This window comes from Cyanistes caeruleus, chromosome Z (assembly GCF_971803275.1).
Source record: "Cyanistes caeruleus chromosome Z, bCyaCae1.hap1.1, whole genome shotgun sequence".
Taxonomy (NCBI): Eukaryota; Metazoa; Chordata; class Aves; order Passeriformes; family Paridae; genus Cyanistes; species Cyanistes caeruleus.
In genome coordinates, this window is record NC_141732.1 from 66,095,880 (window position 1) to 66,113,608 (window position 17,729).

The 17,729-nt window shown below is 39.2% G+C and overlaps 1 protein-coding gene across 3 annotated transcripts in view; it reads right to left on the minus strand.

Annotated features, from left to right (window-relative positions):
• Window positions 1-2,860: 2,860 nt before the first annotated feature.
• PARP8 (poly(ADP-ribose) polymerase family member 8) overlaps window positions 2,861-17,729 on the minus strand; it is a 125,571-nt gene continuing 110,702 nt past the window's right edge. For 2 of the 3 annotated variants that reach the window (XM_086869950.1, XM_086869948.1), the window contains 10 exons: window positions 17,033-17,098; window positions 15,651-15,718; window positions 15,294-15,342; window positions 14,467-14,579; window positions 14,228-14,300; window positions 12,888-12,957; window positions 10,814-10,890; window positions 9,779-9,848; window positions 4,881-4,965; window positions 2,861-4,246 (listed from right to left, as the gene is read on the minus strand). In XM_086869950.1, the coding sequence (XP_086726076.1) occupies window positions 4,144-4,246; window positions 4,881-4,965; window positions 9,779-9,848; window positions 10,814-10,890; window positions 12,888-12,957; window positions 14,228-14,300; window positions 14,467-14,579; window positions 15,294-15,342; window positions 15,651-15,718; window positions 17,033-17,098 (774 nt within the window). In that variant the 3' untranslated portion in view covers window positions 2,861-4,143. The remainder of the gene's footprint in view (window positions 4,247-4,880; window positions 4,966-9,778; window positions 9,849-10,813; window positions 10,891-12,887; window positions 12,958-14,227; window positions 14,301-14,466; window positions 14,580-15,293; window positions 15,343-15,650; window positions 15,719-17,032; window positions 17,099-17,729) is intronic. The other variant, XM_086869949.1, reaches the window with a different exon arrangement.

Here is a 17,729-nt window from a genome sequence, read left to right on the forward strand (position 1 = left end):
TGTGCCACAGAAGAGAAGAGAATGGGTGGCCAGGGCCATTCCAGCTGCAGCAGCACTGCCAGCAGAGGCTGCACGTGGTGAGTCATGGCTCATACTCTTTGTATCTCACTTTCATTTCCCAGAGCCAAGAAAAAAATCTATCTAAATTAATATAATTCTTAAATAACTAGATTCTACTTTTTCATTTGCTTAGGGTTTGAGGCTTTTTACTATCTCCTTCTAAACAATGAATGTCTTAATTCAGTTGTTTCCTTTTGCCTTTTTTTTTCTACTTTGTATTTATCCTTGTAGAAATTATACTAATTGTTTTCACAGTAGTAAGTGATTTATAAGCAAAGTATAATTTATCTATGCACAAATTATTAATCTGGAGTGACTTTATATTTGTATTAACAAAAGTATAATTTTAGCATAATTCATCAGATACATTTCCAGTACCAACAGCTATTATGTTAAATCCATTCAGCTTCATGAAGAGTGTTCTCAAGGAAAACTAGAGGAAAAATTTAAGCCTAAAAAATTCCAGTGTCATTGACTGGTTCCTGTAAAACATTAATCAAAATATTACACAATCTTGCCACTTTAGGGTAAGTAATAGGAAGCCAAATATTCAGCTTAACAAAACAGTGTAGCACTGTTGAAGAAAACAGGGCCATGTTGATTCCTATCATAGAAAAAGATACCTCAAATTCCTTCATTTAGCCCTTGAATGTTAAATACTTGCCTGAATCTCATGGAAGATTTAAACGCATCTTTCTGGATTCCTTTCTCAATGTTTAAGATACTCAGCAGTATAAATACGACAATTCATAATTAGGGTGCAACATTAAAGGTCTAACGTAATTTTTATGTCAAACCTTTTCACCATGAGGAGGGCTTGGATTCTGTTGTAAGATGTTGCAAGTAGTTAGAAAGTTATTTACCAAGAACTCCCTTGGTTGCTCCATACTGGGTATGGCGACAGCAACGCCTTAATGGAAATTTCTACCAAGAGAAATGGCAGAGCCTGGGGCTCTACTTGCTTTGATTAAAAGCCATCTGTGGAAAGCCTGCATCTTTTACAGCATGAGTTACAATGACTGGTCCATCACCAATATGTGTGCATGGTAACAGAGGAAGGGAAATGCAAAGGCTTTGGACATAACACAGGGTCTTGCTCAAATGAGCCTGGAATTTTTTATTTTTCATCCCCTGGAATTCATGTTAATGTAAGTTATTTGGAAGCGTTTGGCTACATGCAACTTCCACCTTTGCATAAATACCCAAAGGAAAAATCCTTTAAAGCAAATCTTATCCTCAGGCTTTTTCATTCAATTCCTTAGTGATAAGTCTTTGTTTCAGCTTTGATATTTCCTGCGTAAGGACTATTTATTTTTGAGTAACAGATGCCAAGTGAGCATCCCTCCTTCCCCTCATTTTTTAAAAATAATGCGAACTAAAACTTTGTTAAATAGTCTGAAGATTCAAATTCACCTGCAAATAGTACAAAGCCTTGGAAGTTTCTCATTAATATAATGGCTAAAGAAAAACGTGACTGAGTTTCTGGCCAAAGAATTTTGTTCTGGTTCAACTGCTGTTTATCTGTGACACTGGGCTTGTGTCTGCACTGTAGCCTAGTGACACATTTTCAAGTGGTCCTGTTGCCCTGAGCATGGTGCTGCCCCACACTGCCACAGGCTGTATATCCCCATGCTGCAGCTTGGTTCTGCCAGTCCATTTTCCTGCCATGTACTGCGTGGGACCTGAGCTGCTAATGCCATTTTGTCCCTTCAGAACCACCTTTTTCCCCTGAAAGGTTTTGCCCTCTTCCACTGGTTTGTAACACCTGTGCTTGTCACATTCCACCTCTTACTCTTGTTCACCATCCCTTAAGTCAGTCACCTCAGCACTCCCTGAGACAGGCACCTTACAACAGCGAGGCCTCCATACAGCCTGGAGTCCTGCTTTCCCCCACACTGTCCCTTACTCTGGTTCATCCATTTAAAACAAGCAGTTTTAAAATTTGGCAGCGATGTATTTTTCCCTTTGCTGTCCTGGGGTTGTACTTACAATGGCACCATGCATGACCACTATTATGACCGACCTCACAATGCAAACCGAGGTCGACTCATTAGCTACATTTCAGATTCCTTCCTTCAAGGGTTTCATTTCTGACCCTGCTATAAGCTTGAGGGGATGGGGAAGATGACTGTTTACTTGGCTTCTCCAGTTCACTCATGGTCATGTCTCTTTCCTCCTAGTTTTTTTGTAAGAGGCATCCCAGAGTGGTGGACTATCAGCCCAGCAAATAATCATAGAACATCTTTGTGGATTGCTTCCCAATTTCTTTTTGTTAGGCAAAACAGAGTGATTCAGAAACATATGGCAGGACCATTACACAGAGATGGTCATGCCAGGGTTTCAGCTCCACTTCGGAATTATTTTGACTTTTAGCAGTCACACAACCTATGGCAGTCCTTATGTGGACGGACGAATTTCAGGAAACCTCTTTGTTTCAGGAAGCTAACCTGTGTCCCAACACGAAAGACAAGAGAGTAGCGCTTTTCTAATTTAGAGGTCCACCAAATAAGGGTGCAAGTCAACGGAACTAAAAGCAAAATGGGTATATGCAAACAGAATTTGCTTTACAAGTTTGGATATGAGCCCAGAAAAACTAAAACTAAAGCAACTAAGTGTAGAATGCTAAAATACAGCGCCAGGTATGTGCTCCTAGGCCAAATACCACTATTTTACTTGTAGGGCACGTCAACTGCAGCAAGTAACACAGGAGCGTAGCATGAACTAGAAAGAAGGAACCACCCATTACAGCATACCTAATTCAGTTCTGTTTAAAAGAAACAAACACACCTGTGCTCTGTTGTGCTGTTATTTGGTGCTTTAGTATCTTTATTATGAAAGTAACATAAGAGAGGTTTCAGTCTATTTTTGCTTTCTGAGGTGGCTTGCAGTAGTTGCACAGATGGGTAAGCTGAATTGCTCTCCATATTCAAGGGTGTGGTTGATGCTTCAGGATAGCCACCATGAGGGCTGCCAAGGGCATTCAGCAGGGCACAGGGTATGCTTTTTGTCTTGGAGACTGGACCCTTCTCTATCTGTGTTGCCATCCTACTCACTTGGAAAAAACAGTTGTTAATTTAAAAGACAGAGATATTTAAATTGATTTCTTATAGCTTAGAAATTAATTAATAAAACTATTTTACCAAGACAAAATCAGGAGAATTTTGCATTTGTATATATTTTCTGATGCACCAACAATCAACTCAACCATGTAAAAGCCTTAACTCAGCACATACTTCAAAATATGTGGATAAATTTCATCACAGAGCAGTTTCACTGAAGTTAAGATGCAAACATTAAAAAACCTTGTTGATCTAATGAAATTGTAAAATCTAGTATATAAAAACAAAAATTCTAAAAAGTAAATTAACAGCTTTAGGTTTCCCAGGTGTTTCCTAGGCTTGTATAATTAAAAAAAGCAACTGAGCTGCTTAATGGGTAAGACAGTGTTCCAGAGAAGATAAAGAAAGCTAAACATATACCGTCACATTCATTTTGCTTTGTTTCACCCAGTAAATAAAAAATGCATTGTTGTTTCACCTTTGAGTTTAAATGCTAACTGCATTTGTGTAAAATAAAAATAATCAAAGATAGCTGCAGGTAACCATTCTCTTCAATTTTACATGTTCCAGACAACCTTTTATTGTGTTTTAATACGAGAATATTTTACTTATTGCAAAGTATCCTGTATAATACAGGTGCTCCGCTATAAAATCTTCTCTCTTACTTGTAATTCATTCTAAATTTAAAATATCAGTATACAGTACTAAAACTTCCAATTGAAGTTTAGTATAAAAATATGAGCACAAAAGTCCTTTTCAATGTCTGTTTATTGTGAGCAACCCAAATGCCTGTTTAATTATTGTTTTAGTATAATAATAGACTTTGCACCCCTGCAGTTGCTAATTGATACCATCTCAGGTATTTTGATGAGATACGAAATACTAAGTAAGAAAACAGTAAGTATTCAAATGGTTAATTTGCTTAGTGTAGTAATAATAAATTAGTTTTTTGCATCTTCTTCAGTTCAAAATCCAGCTTTGAGACTGAGGAAGGCTTCACATCAATTAAATAAGAGTGGTCCTTTTAACCAGTAGCAGTTTGATTGCCAATGACTCGAAGAATCTCTTTATGAATGTTTGGTTCCTGTGTATTTATACTTGTATCACCCACTTGACCATCTTCATAACTAAAAAAAAAAAAAAAAAAGGTACAGAAAATAATATCATATTAGTGTTTTATTAATCTATGTAGAAACATCAAAAACTCTCATTCTCCAAGTGCTTATGCCATATGTTAACATGTTTCTACTCAAGTGCTCTGCTGTGCTTCATCTTTCTATGCAGATCCTAAATTCTGGAGGGTGGCAGGTGGTAAGGCTGCCATTGTCACTGAAGCCCTGAGGCTGAGTAAGCCACTAGGACCCAAAGGGGACAAGTGTTACATGAAAGAGAAATGCTCACAGCACAGACAGGAAGCCTTTAATGAATTCCTCAGCTTAAATACATACAGCCAAATAGAAATTATGTCTCACAATACATGGACAGACTTACTGTAAGATGAAGTAATGCCATTGAATTGGAAAAATTATGAACTCTCTGTTCATTTGTACTAAAACAAGACATCTACTAAACCTTTAACACTAGCTTATCCATACATTTCTAGCACAAGTAAGTACAGTGAAAGATAAAAAATGGAAGAATAATAAACAGAATTAGGAAGCAGTGTAATTTATCTACTTTAATTACAACTACTGGAACATAAGAAACATAAGAGAAAGATCTAGTATAAAGCTGAATGTTTAAGAGAAGCTTTGTACTCACACAAAGAAAAATCTTGTACACACGTGATCCGTGTTGGGAACTACCCATATCTCCCCATGTTTGTGCAGATCAGGTGAGGTTATCACTATCAGAGAAAAAATAAATTTCATAGTGGTGAAAATATGCCTGGAAAACACTGCTTTAAAAGATTTTGTGTTTCATACATTTTAAATAGTCTTTCAGGAATGTGCAGCTTTCCTCTACATGTCTGTGCTGCAGCGCAGATTTTGAGATGGATGCTAGTACAAAAAGGAAGATGAACTTAATTCTTGTTTCCAAAACACACTTTTCTGAAAACACAGATGCTTGATGTATGCAAATTGTTAAACAGAATTAAGAAATGAATTTATTAAAAACTGAATTTAAAAAGCCATAGGACTGTTAAGGAGGGTCTGAGATATCCAATCAGCATTTAGAACAGATATTTGTGTTTGATGATGGCTGATCCAAAACCAAGATGTTTAAGAGAAAGCCTGAAACTACTACATGGTGAATTTGGGATGTCCAATATTACCAAATACTTAAAACAAGTAGCAATTATGACTCAAGACATTCAAAAACCTTGCCAAAACTTACTCTGTGTATTTGATGATAGGTTGTTTACCAGCACAATGAGGACAACACAGGAAAGAAAGCTTTTTATTGCTAAATAGAAGCTATACCATCAATCTGCATTTTAAGATATCTAACTATATGCATTTGAAGAGCATCCTTCTGGACAAGTTGTCCAGCTGTGGGATGAGCAGGTTCTCATGTGGGATGAGGTATGGTGGGTGAAGCACTGGCTGAGGGACTGAACCCAAAGGGTTGTAGTGAATGGGGCAGCATCTGGCTGGTGACTGGTCACACCAGTGGTGTTCCTCAGGGCTCCATTCCAGGGCCAGTTCTGTTCTGGGTATTTTTCCACCATCTGGATGCAGCAGGTGAATGCACCAGTAGCAAATTTGCTGATGATCCAGACTGGGAGGTGCTGTGGATTCTTTTGAAAGACAAGAGGCCTTTGCAGAGGGATTTAGATAGGTTGGAGCACTGGGCAGTCTTAAATGGGGTGAAATTTGACAAGTCCAGGTGCTGTATTCTGCACCTGGGATGGAGTAACACCAGGCACAGGGGTAAAGTGGAAGAGGAGTGGTGGGACAGCTGCAGAGGGAGGTGGGGCTGGCTGGTGCCAGGCTCAGTGTGGCTCAGCAGTGCCTGGGCAGCCCTGAGGAAAACCCCATCCCAGAGCACCGAGCACAAACCCCATCCCAGAGCACCGAGCACAAACCCCATCCCAGAGCCCCGAGCACAAACCCCATCCCAGAGCCCTGAGCACGAGCACAAACCCCATCCCAGAGCCCTGAGCACAAACCCCATCCCAGAGCACCGAGCACAAACCCCATCCCAGAGCCCCGAGCACAAACCCCATCCCAGAGCACCGAGCACAAACCCCATCCCAGAGCCCCGAGCACAAACCCCATCCCAGAGCCCTGAGCCCTGAGCACAAACCCCATCCCAGAGCACCGAGCACAAACCCCATCCCAGAGCACCGAGCACAAACCCCATCCCAGAGCCCTGAGCCCTGAGCACAAACCCCATCCCAGAGCACCGAGCACAAACCCCATCCCAGAGCCCCGAGCACAAACCCCATCCCAGAGCCCCGAGCACAAACCCCATCCCAGAGCCCGGAGCACAAACCCCATCCCAGAGCCCTGAGCACGAGCACAAACCCCATCCCAGAGCCCTGAGCACAACCCCCATCCCAGAGCCCTGAGCACAAACCCCATCCCAGAGCACCGAGCACGAGCACAAACCCCATCCCAGAGCCCTGAGCACGAGCACAAACCCCATCCCAGAGCCCTGAGCACGAGCACAAACCCCATCCCAGAGCACCGAGCACAAACCCCATCCCAGAGCACCGAGCACAAACCCCATCCCAGAGCCCCGAGCACAAACCCCATCCCAGAGCCCTGAGCACGAGCACAAACCCCATCCCAGAGCTCCGAGCACAAACCCCATCCCAGAGCCCCGAGCACAAACCCCATCCCAGAGCCCCGAGCACAAACCCCATCCCAGAGCACCGAGCACAAACCCCATCCCAGAGCACCGAGCACAAACCCCATCCCAGAGCCCTGAGCACGAGCACAAACCCCATCCCAGAGCCCTGAGCACAAACCCCATCCCAGAGCTCCGAGCACAAACCCCATCCCAGAGCACCGAGCACAAACCCCATCCCAGAGCACCGAGCACAAACCCCATCCCAGAGCACCGAGCACAAACCCCATCCCAGAGCACCGAGCACAAACCCCATCCCAGAGCTCCGAGCACAAACCCCATCCCAGAGCCCCGAGCACAAACCCCATCCCAGAGCCCCGAGCACAAACCCCATCCCAGAGCACCGAGCACAAACCCCATCCCAGAGCACTGAGCACAAACCCCATCCCAGAGCCCTGAGCACGAGCACAAACCCCATCCCAGAGCCCTGAGCACAAACCCCATCCCAGAGCCCTGAGCACAAACCCCATCCCAGAGCACCGAGCACAAACCCCATCCCAGAGCACCGAGCACAAACCCCATCCCAGAGCACCGAGCACAAACCCCATCCCAGAGCCCCGAGCACGGCACAGCCGGCCCAGAGAGGGGATGGTCCCGCTGGGCTCAGCCTTGGGGCTGCCTCAGCCTGGGCCCTGCTGGGCCCGGTAGGTGGAGGAGGATGGGAAGGTCCTTCAGTGTGTTCTGAGCTGGTGGGAGGGCTGAGAAACATGTCCTGGAGACTAATGGAGGAATTTGGCTCGTCTAGTTTGGAGAAAAGGAGGTTGAGGGTGACCTCACCACTCTCTGCAGCTTCCTGAGGAGGAGAAGGGCACAGGGAGGTGCTGAGCACCTCTCCCTGGTATGCAGCGACAGGATGTGCGGGAATGATTCAAAGCTGTGCTGCAGGAGGTTTAGACTGGACATTTTGAAGCATTTCTTAACTGAGAGGATGGCATGCTGGGTTAGACTTGGGTAGAGAATTCTCAGTGAATGGCATGGGGCAGTTTTTGGATTTGTACTGAACACAGTGTTGATAATATATAGATGGTTTTGTTATTGCTGAGCAGGGCTCACACAGAGCCAGCCAAAGCCTTTTCTGATTCTCATACTCCCATGCTCCAAGAAAGCTGGCGATTCATGGGAGGCTGGGAGGAGACACAGCCAGGACAGGTGACCCCAGCTGACCAAAGGGATATTGCAGACCATGTGGCATCATGTGCAGTATATGAAGTGGGGGAAGGAAGGAGGAGAGGAGGGTACATTGGGAGTGATGATGTTGGTTTTCCCAAGTAACTACATGGGCTGGGCTCTCCTGGAGATGGCTGAACAGCTGCCTGCCCGTTGGAAGCAGAGAATTAATTTGTCTTGCTTTGCTTGCATGCAGGGCTCTTGCTTTCCCTATTAAGTTGTCTTTATCTCAACCCATGAGCTTTCTGGCTTCTACCCTTTCTCTCAGCCTTGCTGGGGGAAAGTGAGTGAGTGGCTGTGTAGGGCTTGGCTGCTGGCAGGAGTCAGCTGGTCAAACCCTGGAACAGTCTTCCTACCGAGTGGTTGGTGTGCCTAACCCGTCAGTGTTTAAGAGGCATTTAAATAAAGCTCTTAATGACATTAAGATTAAGGCTGCCTTAATGTTTGGGCAGCCCTGAACTTGTCAGGATTGGACCTGGGTGACAGCTGTAGGTTGCTCACAACTGAAATAGTCTGGTCTATTTTATTCTAACACTAACGTAACTGCATGCATATTCAGTTTTGATACTATTTATTTCATGAATTACAATTTTTAACAAGTGTTTCTTGTAAATAATTTTATATAAAATCTTTATGTAAAGATTAATGATATTAATCATCTCCCCTAAACTACCTTCTCTACACAGAGAAATGAAGTGAATACGAAAGCTGCAAAATGTATTTCACCAAGTATTTAAAATTCACTCTTGTAATATTGGTAATTCATTAATAAGTGCAAGGAAAGAACATGGATAAAAATGTCCTCGTGAAAGATGTAATTTAAATTTAAAAATTCAGGTATTAAAGGCCAAGTAATTAACTTTGTTCCTTACTGAAGTTTTAGAATGAAATTTCTGTATTTTTCTGTAGAGTTCAAATTGCATTTTCATGTTGACTGACAGATCCTTAGTCATATACAACTGAAATCTTCTATTTTGAAGTAACACATTTTATACCCTCTGTCTTAATTTTCAGTTTTTAAAACAAACAAATGGTTTGTTTTAAATGAATCAAATCCAAATGATGGCCAAATCGGTTTAATGTAATTTTTAAGACTAGTTCTTAACTACAGGTGCATTTCTTATTGAAATGTCACAATCTGTTCTCAAAATCTGCTGAGGTTTCACTACTTATTAAAAGAACAGCCAATTCAAGAATGACTGTTCACAAGTATTAGATTTTAACTTCCCTAAATTTGTGAAGAAAACAAAGAGAACATAATGGTTGCCAGATTATCAATATGCTTGTCTGACAGAGAAAAATTATTTGGCATATATTTCCTATATGAAAGGTGGTTTTTTTCTGACTTTTATGTGTTTAAGGCATTTGTCAAGGGTTTGCAAGAAGTCAGTGCTTCAGATAAAGGACATTGGTCTTCTTGATGGCTCAGGAAGAGGATCACATTTGAAACACAGACCAGATGACCAGTCACTGTATGTATATGATATTCCTTGACAATCCCGTATTTGCTGCAGGTTCTGTTCAAAGAGAGGTGATGTTCCTACTTAAGCATTAGGTCAGCTGCTGAGCAGGTACTCCTACACCTACCAGTAGTTTCTTACCTAAACAAGCAACTAAAGCTCCCACTGATCTGCACCCTGTAACCTGTGCATCCTGTGGCCACGACTGAAACAGCTTCACGAGGGCTTTTAGCTTACCTTCACATAAGGCTATGCATTTTAAGTTACGGCTTTGCAAAAATTGTGACTGCTGTCCTTTCTTCTGTGACTGAGATGTAAAAAAGCGAGAAAATAGAATTAGTGCAGCAAAACAAACAGAGTCAAAAAAGCAACAAAGGAGAGAGCTGCCATTTTTAGTGGTTTATTAATGAACAAAAGTAGAGGCAATCTTTCTATAATGTCTCTATCTTATTTCTAAATGTAATAGAATTTATTGAAAAAACCCCTATTACTTATTTGCATTATTGTAGGAGAAACTTGAACTCCTTTATCCAGAAAAATAATATCCAAAAGTCCCTAATTGTTACAAAGTGAAAGATATTATCAGAAATATCAGTGTTACTGATAAACAAACTGATATCAGAAAAGGAAAGGAAAAGAAAGGTGAATTTAGTAACTAATTCTTTGGTCACCACCCTTTTATTTTATTTGCCTTCCTACTTCTGAGAGTTTCTACTGGGACATACCAATCTATCTGCAAAACCAGATTATTCTGTAATCTCTACGTGCTAATCATAGAGACAGATGTAATATTTCTTTCTTGAAATTTAGCCCTATGCACAGATGCTGTGAGTATGCTTTAGATACAGCAGAATTTTAATGGTTAAATACGTAAAATTCATGAAAAAGAAAAAAAAATTACTTGCTATAAATTAAATGCTGCTCATTTCCCAGCAATAACCATTCTCAACTTCTTTTGCATTATTGTTGTGGAAGTCTAAAAATCAGAAGGCAAGGGGTTGCTAGAGGTCATAATGCAACCTGTATTTCATCTTTATTCTCTTCCTAAATTATTCTGCTTGGAAAAGAACAGCACAAGATCTGCACTATGTTCCATAAATTTTTACTAGAGCAGTTGGGCTGTATTTGATATTTGCAGTCTCTGAAGTTGTTGATTTCATTCAATGCAATAACACTGGTAACTTGCACAAAGGAAATATTACCTCTCTTTCAGTTACTGAGTTCCCAATAATAAATCCCACAAATCTTCCAGAGATGGTTGCTGTACCATACCTGTGATGTATTACCACCCTTACTGCCTGAAGCTGGTTCATCTTTAGCTGACACCTTCTGCTGCTTCTTGTTCATCCCTAGGAATATTAAAATCATGTAAGATACTCTGGCATAAAAATACCATAAAAAGCAGAGTTAAGTATGAGAATGGAATAGCACAGTGGGAATCCCAGTCTTCTGTATGGCACTCAAAAAGCTCTGCCACAGAATATCACAATATAATTCCTGTAAATTACAGGTACCTCTGCTTGTACTGAAAAGACCTTATCGAAGTCAAGTTAGCATTAAGTAGATGCAAAAGCAGATAAACCTGAGCTTAAATGCCACTGAATTCAGATCAGGAATATTCTTATGTGGCAGCTTAACAGGGTTGTAGGTCAGCATGTCCTCAGTCTACTTGACCCTAATCAGGCTGAAATAAAAGTCTGATTTACTGTGGGTGGGAAGGCAAAAATCACAAGAGAAAGAACTTTAGATATTCATCTTTAGCACTTTATGGAATTTTATTAAAAATTAAATTAATTTGTTTGGGTAGGAAATTTAAGTTTTGAAATCTACCTTTGTTTGATCCCTTTATCTACACATAAAATATTAAATTGTCAGTCACATTTGATCCAATTCCATCTCAGAAACTGAAACATCTACATTTGTCTCTTAGACATCATTCATATTCCTCATGTTGGTTTATATGAAATTCCTGTTTTGCATGATCCTATGGGCTTCCTTGAGTTGCCAGCATCCTGTATTTCACTGAACAGTGGAATGGTTTTGGTTGGAAGGAACATTAAAGATCGTCTTGTTCCAACCCACTGCCATGGGTAAGGGCAGCTTCCACTAGACCTGGCTGCTCTGAGCCCCATCTAACCTGACCTTGAATACTTCAATTATTTGGCATTTTGCAAATATGACTGAATTATGTGGAAGTCTAACTCTTTGAAGGAACAGAATGTGTAGGACTCCTTTATGTTTTGTATTGGCATCAAGGACTACACACATCAGTGGAACACAAGCCTCCTTTCTGGAGGATACAGGATGGAAGGGGCCAAGACAGGAAGAGAGGGGAGCAACAACACATTGAAGTTGACAAAGCAGTATTGTCCAAAAGGAAAGACATTTTGTTAGATAATGATACTTCAACCAGTACATTTAGTGAGACCTAAGAAGCCTCCATATTCCTGTAATCTCTGAAAAGCTAAAGGTGCATCTAGAGATAACTGATGTTGAAGTTCCTCAAATAGTAGCTCCAAAAGTTGAGCTCCTAAAACATGACCTAGAAACACTGAAAAAAGCATAGCATCAGAAAGCATAGCTAAAACTCTCAGAATCATCTACAGGCACACGAACACATATGCAGCTACAAACCTGCACTTTCAAGAAATGCAAACACCCCCTCATACCTAAAGAAGAAAGTCACCATGTTTTAAAATACCTTCAATTTCTCAATGTACACATCACATCTGTGTGTCTTGTTTTTATTATTTTTTTTATTATTATTTAATTATTACATGGAACACTCTGCACAACTCACTTTAGGATTCACTAGTGGGACAAATGATATTTCTTCTCCTCAAGCTAAAATAAACATGCTGAACTGTACTTTCTATGTAATCCTAATACTTGGGAATACTCTTAAATATACAGTGTTGAACATATCTATTGATCACTACTTGTTTTGTCAGATCAAGTTGTGAAAGACTATGAATTCATACGTAAAGCTAGATGGACTTTGGCTGGCAGGTATTAATAAAATTCACAAGTTGGATTTTAGCTGAATGTATCAAGACCTGCTCTACTACATACAGCATTCAGTATTTGCTAATATTTACTTCCAGCACAGTTTGAGAATTCTAAGCACCTTGAAAAATAAGGACAGTATTTAACAAGGGAATTTTCTAATTTCTTGTTATTTATATATTAAAAAAAAAAATAAATCTCTTTTTTGAATAAATCAAATCATGGTTGAAAAGTTTAAATTGAATACAATGTTTTAAACAGCAAAGCTGTTTACAAACATCTAGTAAAATAAGATACACCCCTGTATTTCTCCAGCTTTAGAGTGATTTATAAATATCACCTGAGTAACCAAATGATATGCTTGACAATGGACTAAGGTAGATTCCACTTCCAAACATTGCACCATGGAGCTGAAAAAGAGCAGAGGGATTACTTAGTATTAATTTGGTTACCTGGACAATAGGTAACCAAAGGAATAGGTCATAATGCATTTGCTCACCCTATTAATTTATTGACAGGTAAATAACAGTGTTCAAAGAAGTCTTTTAAAAAATCACGCCCTGAGTATAAAACTAAAATAGATAGAGATAGATAGATAGATAAATAGATAGATAGATAGATAGATAGATAGATAGATAGATAGATAGATAAATAGATAGATAGATAGATAGATAAATAGATAGATAGATAGATAGATAAATAGATAGATAGATAGATAAATAGATAGATAGATAGATAGATAGATAGATAGATAGATAGATAGATAGATAGATAGATAGATAGATAGATAGATAAATAGATAGATAGATAGATGGATAGATAGATAGATAGATAGATAGATAGATAGATAGATAGATAGACAGATAGATAGATAGATAGATAGATAGATAGACAGATAGATCGATCTTGGAAACCATATCCAAACAAAAAAAAAACAGATGCCCAAACAAAATTTTACTTAAGATTTATATATAATTTTATATATTGTGGGGTTTGTTTTTAAATCTAGTATTACTATGAAGAATGCCTACAAAGAGTGTTTCTGCACATGACCAAATACACCCTGGGATCCTCTTCCAAGGTACATGGACTCAGCTCTGGGGAGAGCTGCCAAAACCACAATGCCAAAATACTCCACATTATAGCTCCCAGTCCTTCTGTAGTGCCTACTTTGCTCTGCAATAGTGGTCTCCTGATGATTCAGTCTGAGAAGTCTGCACTAGATCCCTCCTGGCCAGTGCACTTCATGCTTCTATTCCCAAAGAAATCAAGGACTCAGAGAGAGTGCTGCAAGCCCAGTTCCTAGAACTCTAGCATGTTTCTGGATCCTGGTACACGGAGACAGTTTAGGCAGCTCTGACTTTCACTTGCAACTGCTCTTAAGCAGTACCGAGCGAAGCCTCCTGGAGGTGCTGCTCTGCAACATAAAACTGAAACACTGATTCCCACAAAGGGATTTTCTCGACGTTTTAGCAGACACATTACTTCATCTTAATTGCATCAGAAAAGTACTTTCTCCAGGAAACAAGATGATGGTATTTGAAATCATCCATTTTTCCAGCTATTTGGCTGGAAAAAAAATTTGGCTACCAGAATTAAACCACCTGAGAACTTGCCAAAGCTAGTATGTTACCAGCCTGCTAAAATCTAGGTTAGCTAAAATCTATTTTGTCTATTTACCTGCAGCCTCGTATTGGAAGCAACAACTAAACCGTTCCTCAGGATGGAATGCCAATTTTCAATGTGTGAACCACTGAATAAAATGAAAAAGAAAGCGGTATAATTCACAGTGTAAAATGCAAAATTACATCAGAAATCCTTTAAAACAGTGGATTCACAGCTGCAAACCTCAAATGCCAGAAGCAAAAAATAGCATGGCATTTCAGTAACCTTTGGTTATTATGAATGTATGTACTCACTGAAATGCAAAGGTACTTCCGTAGAGATTTTTAGCAGCTCGGAAATTGGATTCTTTGGCTGGTGGACTGCTGAGAAGAAGGAACTGGTGGGGAGTGTGCATAAACTTTAGTTGCTGTAAAATATAAGAGCGCACATGTGAAGAGAAGTTGATTAACATGAAAGTACTGCAGTTCCCTGATGGCAATCCTTAAGGTACCCTGCTTTTCCACACAACACACGACTGTATCTCAATAACTACGTGAACTAAGCTGAAACTGGTCTCACTTCCACAGTTTCAAGCTCAAATCAAACAGTAAAAATTACTTTCAGTTTATGAAACATAACAGAAATTTTTGAAACTAGATTTCAATTTAAAATGGCTCTAGTAATGAAACTGAACAATTTCATCTTAGTATTCTGGTCAGAGCTATCTTTGAATTAATGTTATTTGGAAGATTACATATTACTACACCCTTAATCAGGGATTGTATGTGGCTCTCCTGCTACATCATTTTAGTGTGCACAGCTTCTTGAACAATTCTGCATATTAGATTCCATATGGTAACAAAAAAAAATTGATGTTTCTCTCAATCTCAGACAATTACAAGGTAGACACCTGAACTTGAGCTACTCACCTCAAATAGGTTTTTTTATGAACATTTTTCCCTTGACCTATTTCAGATATTCACATATTTCTACAAATCATGACCTGAAACCGCTTTCTCTATTAGAGTCCATGCAATCAGTTTGCATGCAGGCACCTGTGTTTCACTAGTATACTCCCACCTAAGATGCTAATACAAGCCATAAAAATCAGAAAATAATAATAAAACCCACAGACACTTACCCTATTCACTGGTAGCTTCACAATGTGTGATCTATTACTAGAAATAACCCTAGAATAAGAAACAGATGTATCAGACATGGTAACCAAACCTAACTTCTTAAAAACGTGTTATGAATGGCAAGCACAAAGCACCCAGCTGCAAGCCTCTAAATCTATCAGATGGAAGTAGGCCAAACCTTAACTAGAAAATGAGATCAGAGGACCCAGATGAAGTCCAGAAACAGTCCAGAATAGCTGCAGTTGCAAGTACCAATGTTAATTATTAGGCTGACCTTATACCACATTACACTGGTTAAGTGATTATTCATTACAAATGATACTTTAATAATTATTATCTCATGTGAATCAACTTTATACCATTGTAGAAGAGGATGTGCAAGCGGGTCTTGTTTATCCATCTGCTTCTTTATTTCCAAGTAAGGTGCCTAGAAAAGAGTAATTATGTTATTTCTAGGTTGAATTTTGTATGTTATATTGCCCATGATTTCATCTATTAAAATGAATGCATGTGACTCATTATTAGCTTTCAATTGCAGCTTTACTGATATACAGCATAGTAGAGTTATAAATGTGTTTTGACAACAAGAATTAATATAGCAACTATTTTCCCTGGAGTAAGATAATAAGCATATAATTAGCATCAAAATGACTATATTATAGAAAACATTGGTGATCTCAGGGAGAACAGCAGAAGACATCTATTTTTGTGTGGCTCTTGATTAAAAAATTGGACTGGAACTTCACAAAATTAAGTCTCTCAAAGAAACCCAAAATAATCCACTTCAGTATTTTTAACTATTTCAAGGTATAAATCCAATATCGAATTGTAATTTCTTTAAAAACCACCCTTGATTTCAATCACAATGCAAAGCATTCCTTTAAAACTCATTAGTCCAAGAATAAACTCATTAGTCCAAGAATTGTTTTAACATTTAAAAAACCCAGAATGGTAACTATTTTTTATCTTTAAAAGGCATCATAAGCAATCACAGAAACACACAATTTTTAAAATTTTTACAAGACGTTACACAAATTAACAAAAAAATGTGAATTTCAATTTTCAATTTATTTTATTCCTCTCCACATTCTTCACTCAAGAATCCCAAAGTATTTTGTGAACGAGCACACAGAGCAAGATTGAAAACTGTTGAGAGGATACATTTACATAGCAGTTGGAAAAGCAAGATATATGGAAGAGATTTAAACAACACATTATAATCAGCTGGGTTGCTTGGGAAAAGAGAATAAAAACAAATGGAAATATGACCATCAAATATGCCATAAGAAATAATATGACAGTAAACCCTAGAGACCCAACCTTCCAAGTCCCCAGCTATACTTAACTGATTGAGAATTTTGCTATAATGGAAATAAATATCATGTCATTTGGAATACCATTCAGAACATTGACATAAGATCAATTTCTTTTGCTTTGGAAGTAAAGGCCTCTGCCTTTGATATGTCCAGAAATTCAGCAGCTGGTGATCGCCTCATTACAATGTCTCATTCTTCTATTATCTTTTATTTAAACTTCAAAATATCTGAGTTCTACTTCATTACTTTTATTTAACTGGCATTAGGGATAGGTTGCTTATTTTGAATAAACGTTTCAATATCATTACAGTTATATAGGAGAGAGTTGATACTATTGACTTCCAAACCCATCATAAGCAGGCAATACAAACATCTTTCAAGTTCTAGAAACAGTGATTTAGTTAGGTAAATATTTTTAAATTTACCTGTGTCATTTCTCTGATGGAAGTGATACTGTCCAACGCTTTCATGACTCGGTCATAGTTCTTCTTCTGATGTGGCATAAAATACACGAGTAAGTTCAATGAGTATCAGTCTTTGACTCTAAAAAAACCCTGAATTCTTTGTGTGTATAAAACCAAAGCTAGGAGAAATGCTGGGCAAATAAGTTCTTTTAAACATTTCTAACCATTACCTCTCTTCTAGGTTGTACACAGACTCTCATTCATCGTCTAGAAAAATTCCTTGAAAAAATATTGTTAGGATCTTTCTTTGAATTTCATTGGGATCTCAAAAACACTCAAAAAATCAGCTGGTTTTAAAACAAATATTTGTAACTAAACACAGTTATTTGGACACCGTGCTCTTGAGGTAAATAATTTAGTGTCTCAAACAGATTTTAAACTAGATGTGTTTCCTTTGCTAGCAGGTCTATAAAACTTCATAGATTCTTCAGTGGTCCCTCTGCCTCACCCTGATCTTTGCTGACCTACTGCTTGGGAACAACTCCCAGACAGCTTCACCTGCACTGAGTGAACAGGCTTAACAGTCCATGCTTCACCACTCCACATGACATGTCACCCTCAGCATCTCCACTGTTCCTGCCTTCAGGTCTTGCCAAGACTCTACAGAACACCTCAGCCTCTCCTGAGAAAGAACTCCTGCTAGGTGGCCTTTGTTCAG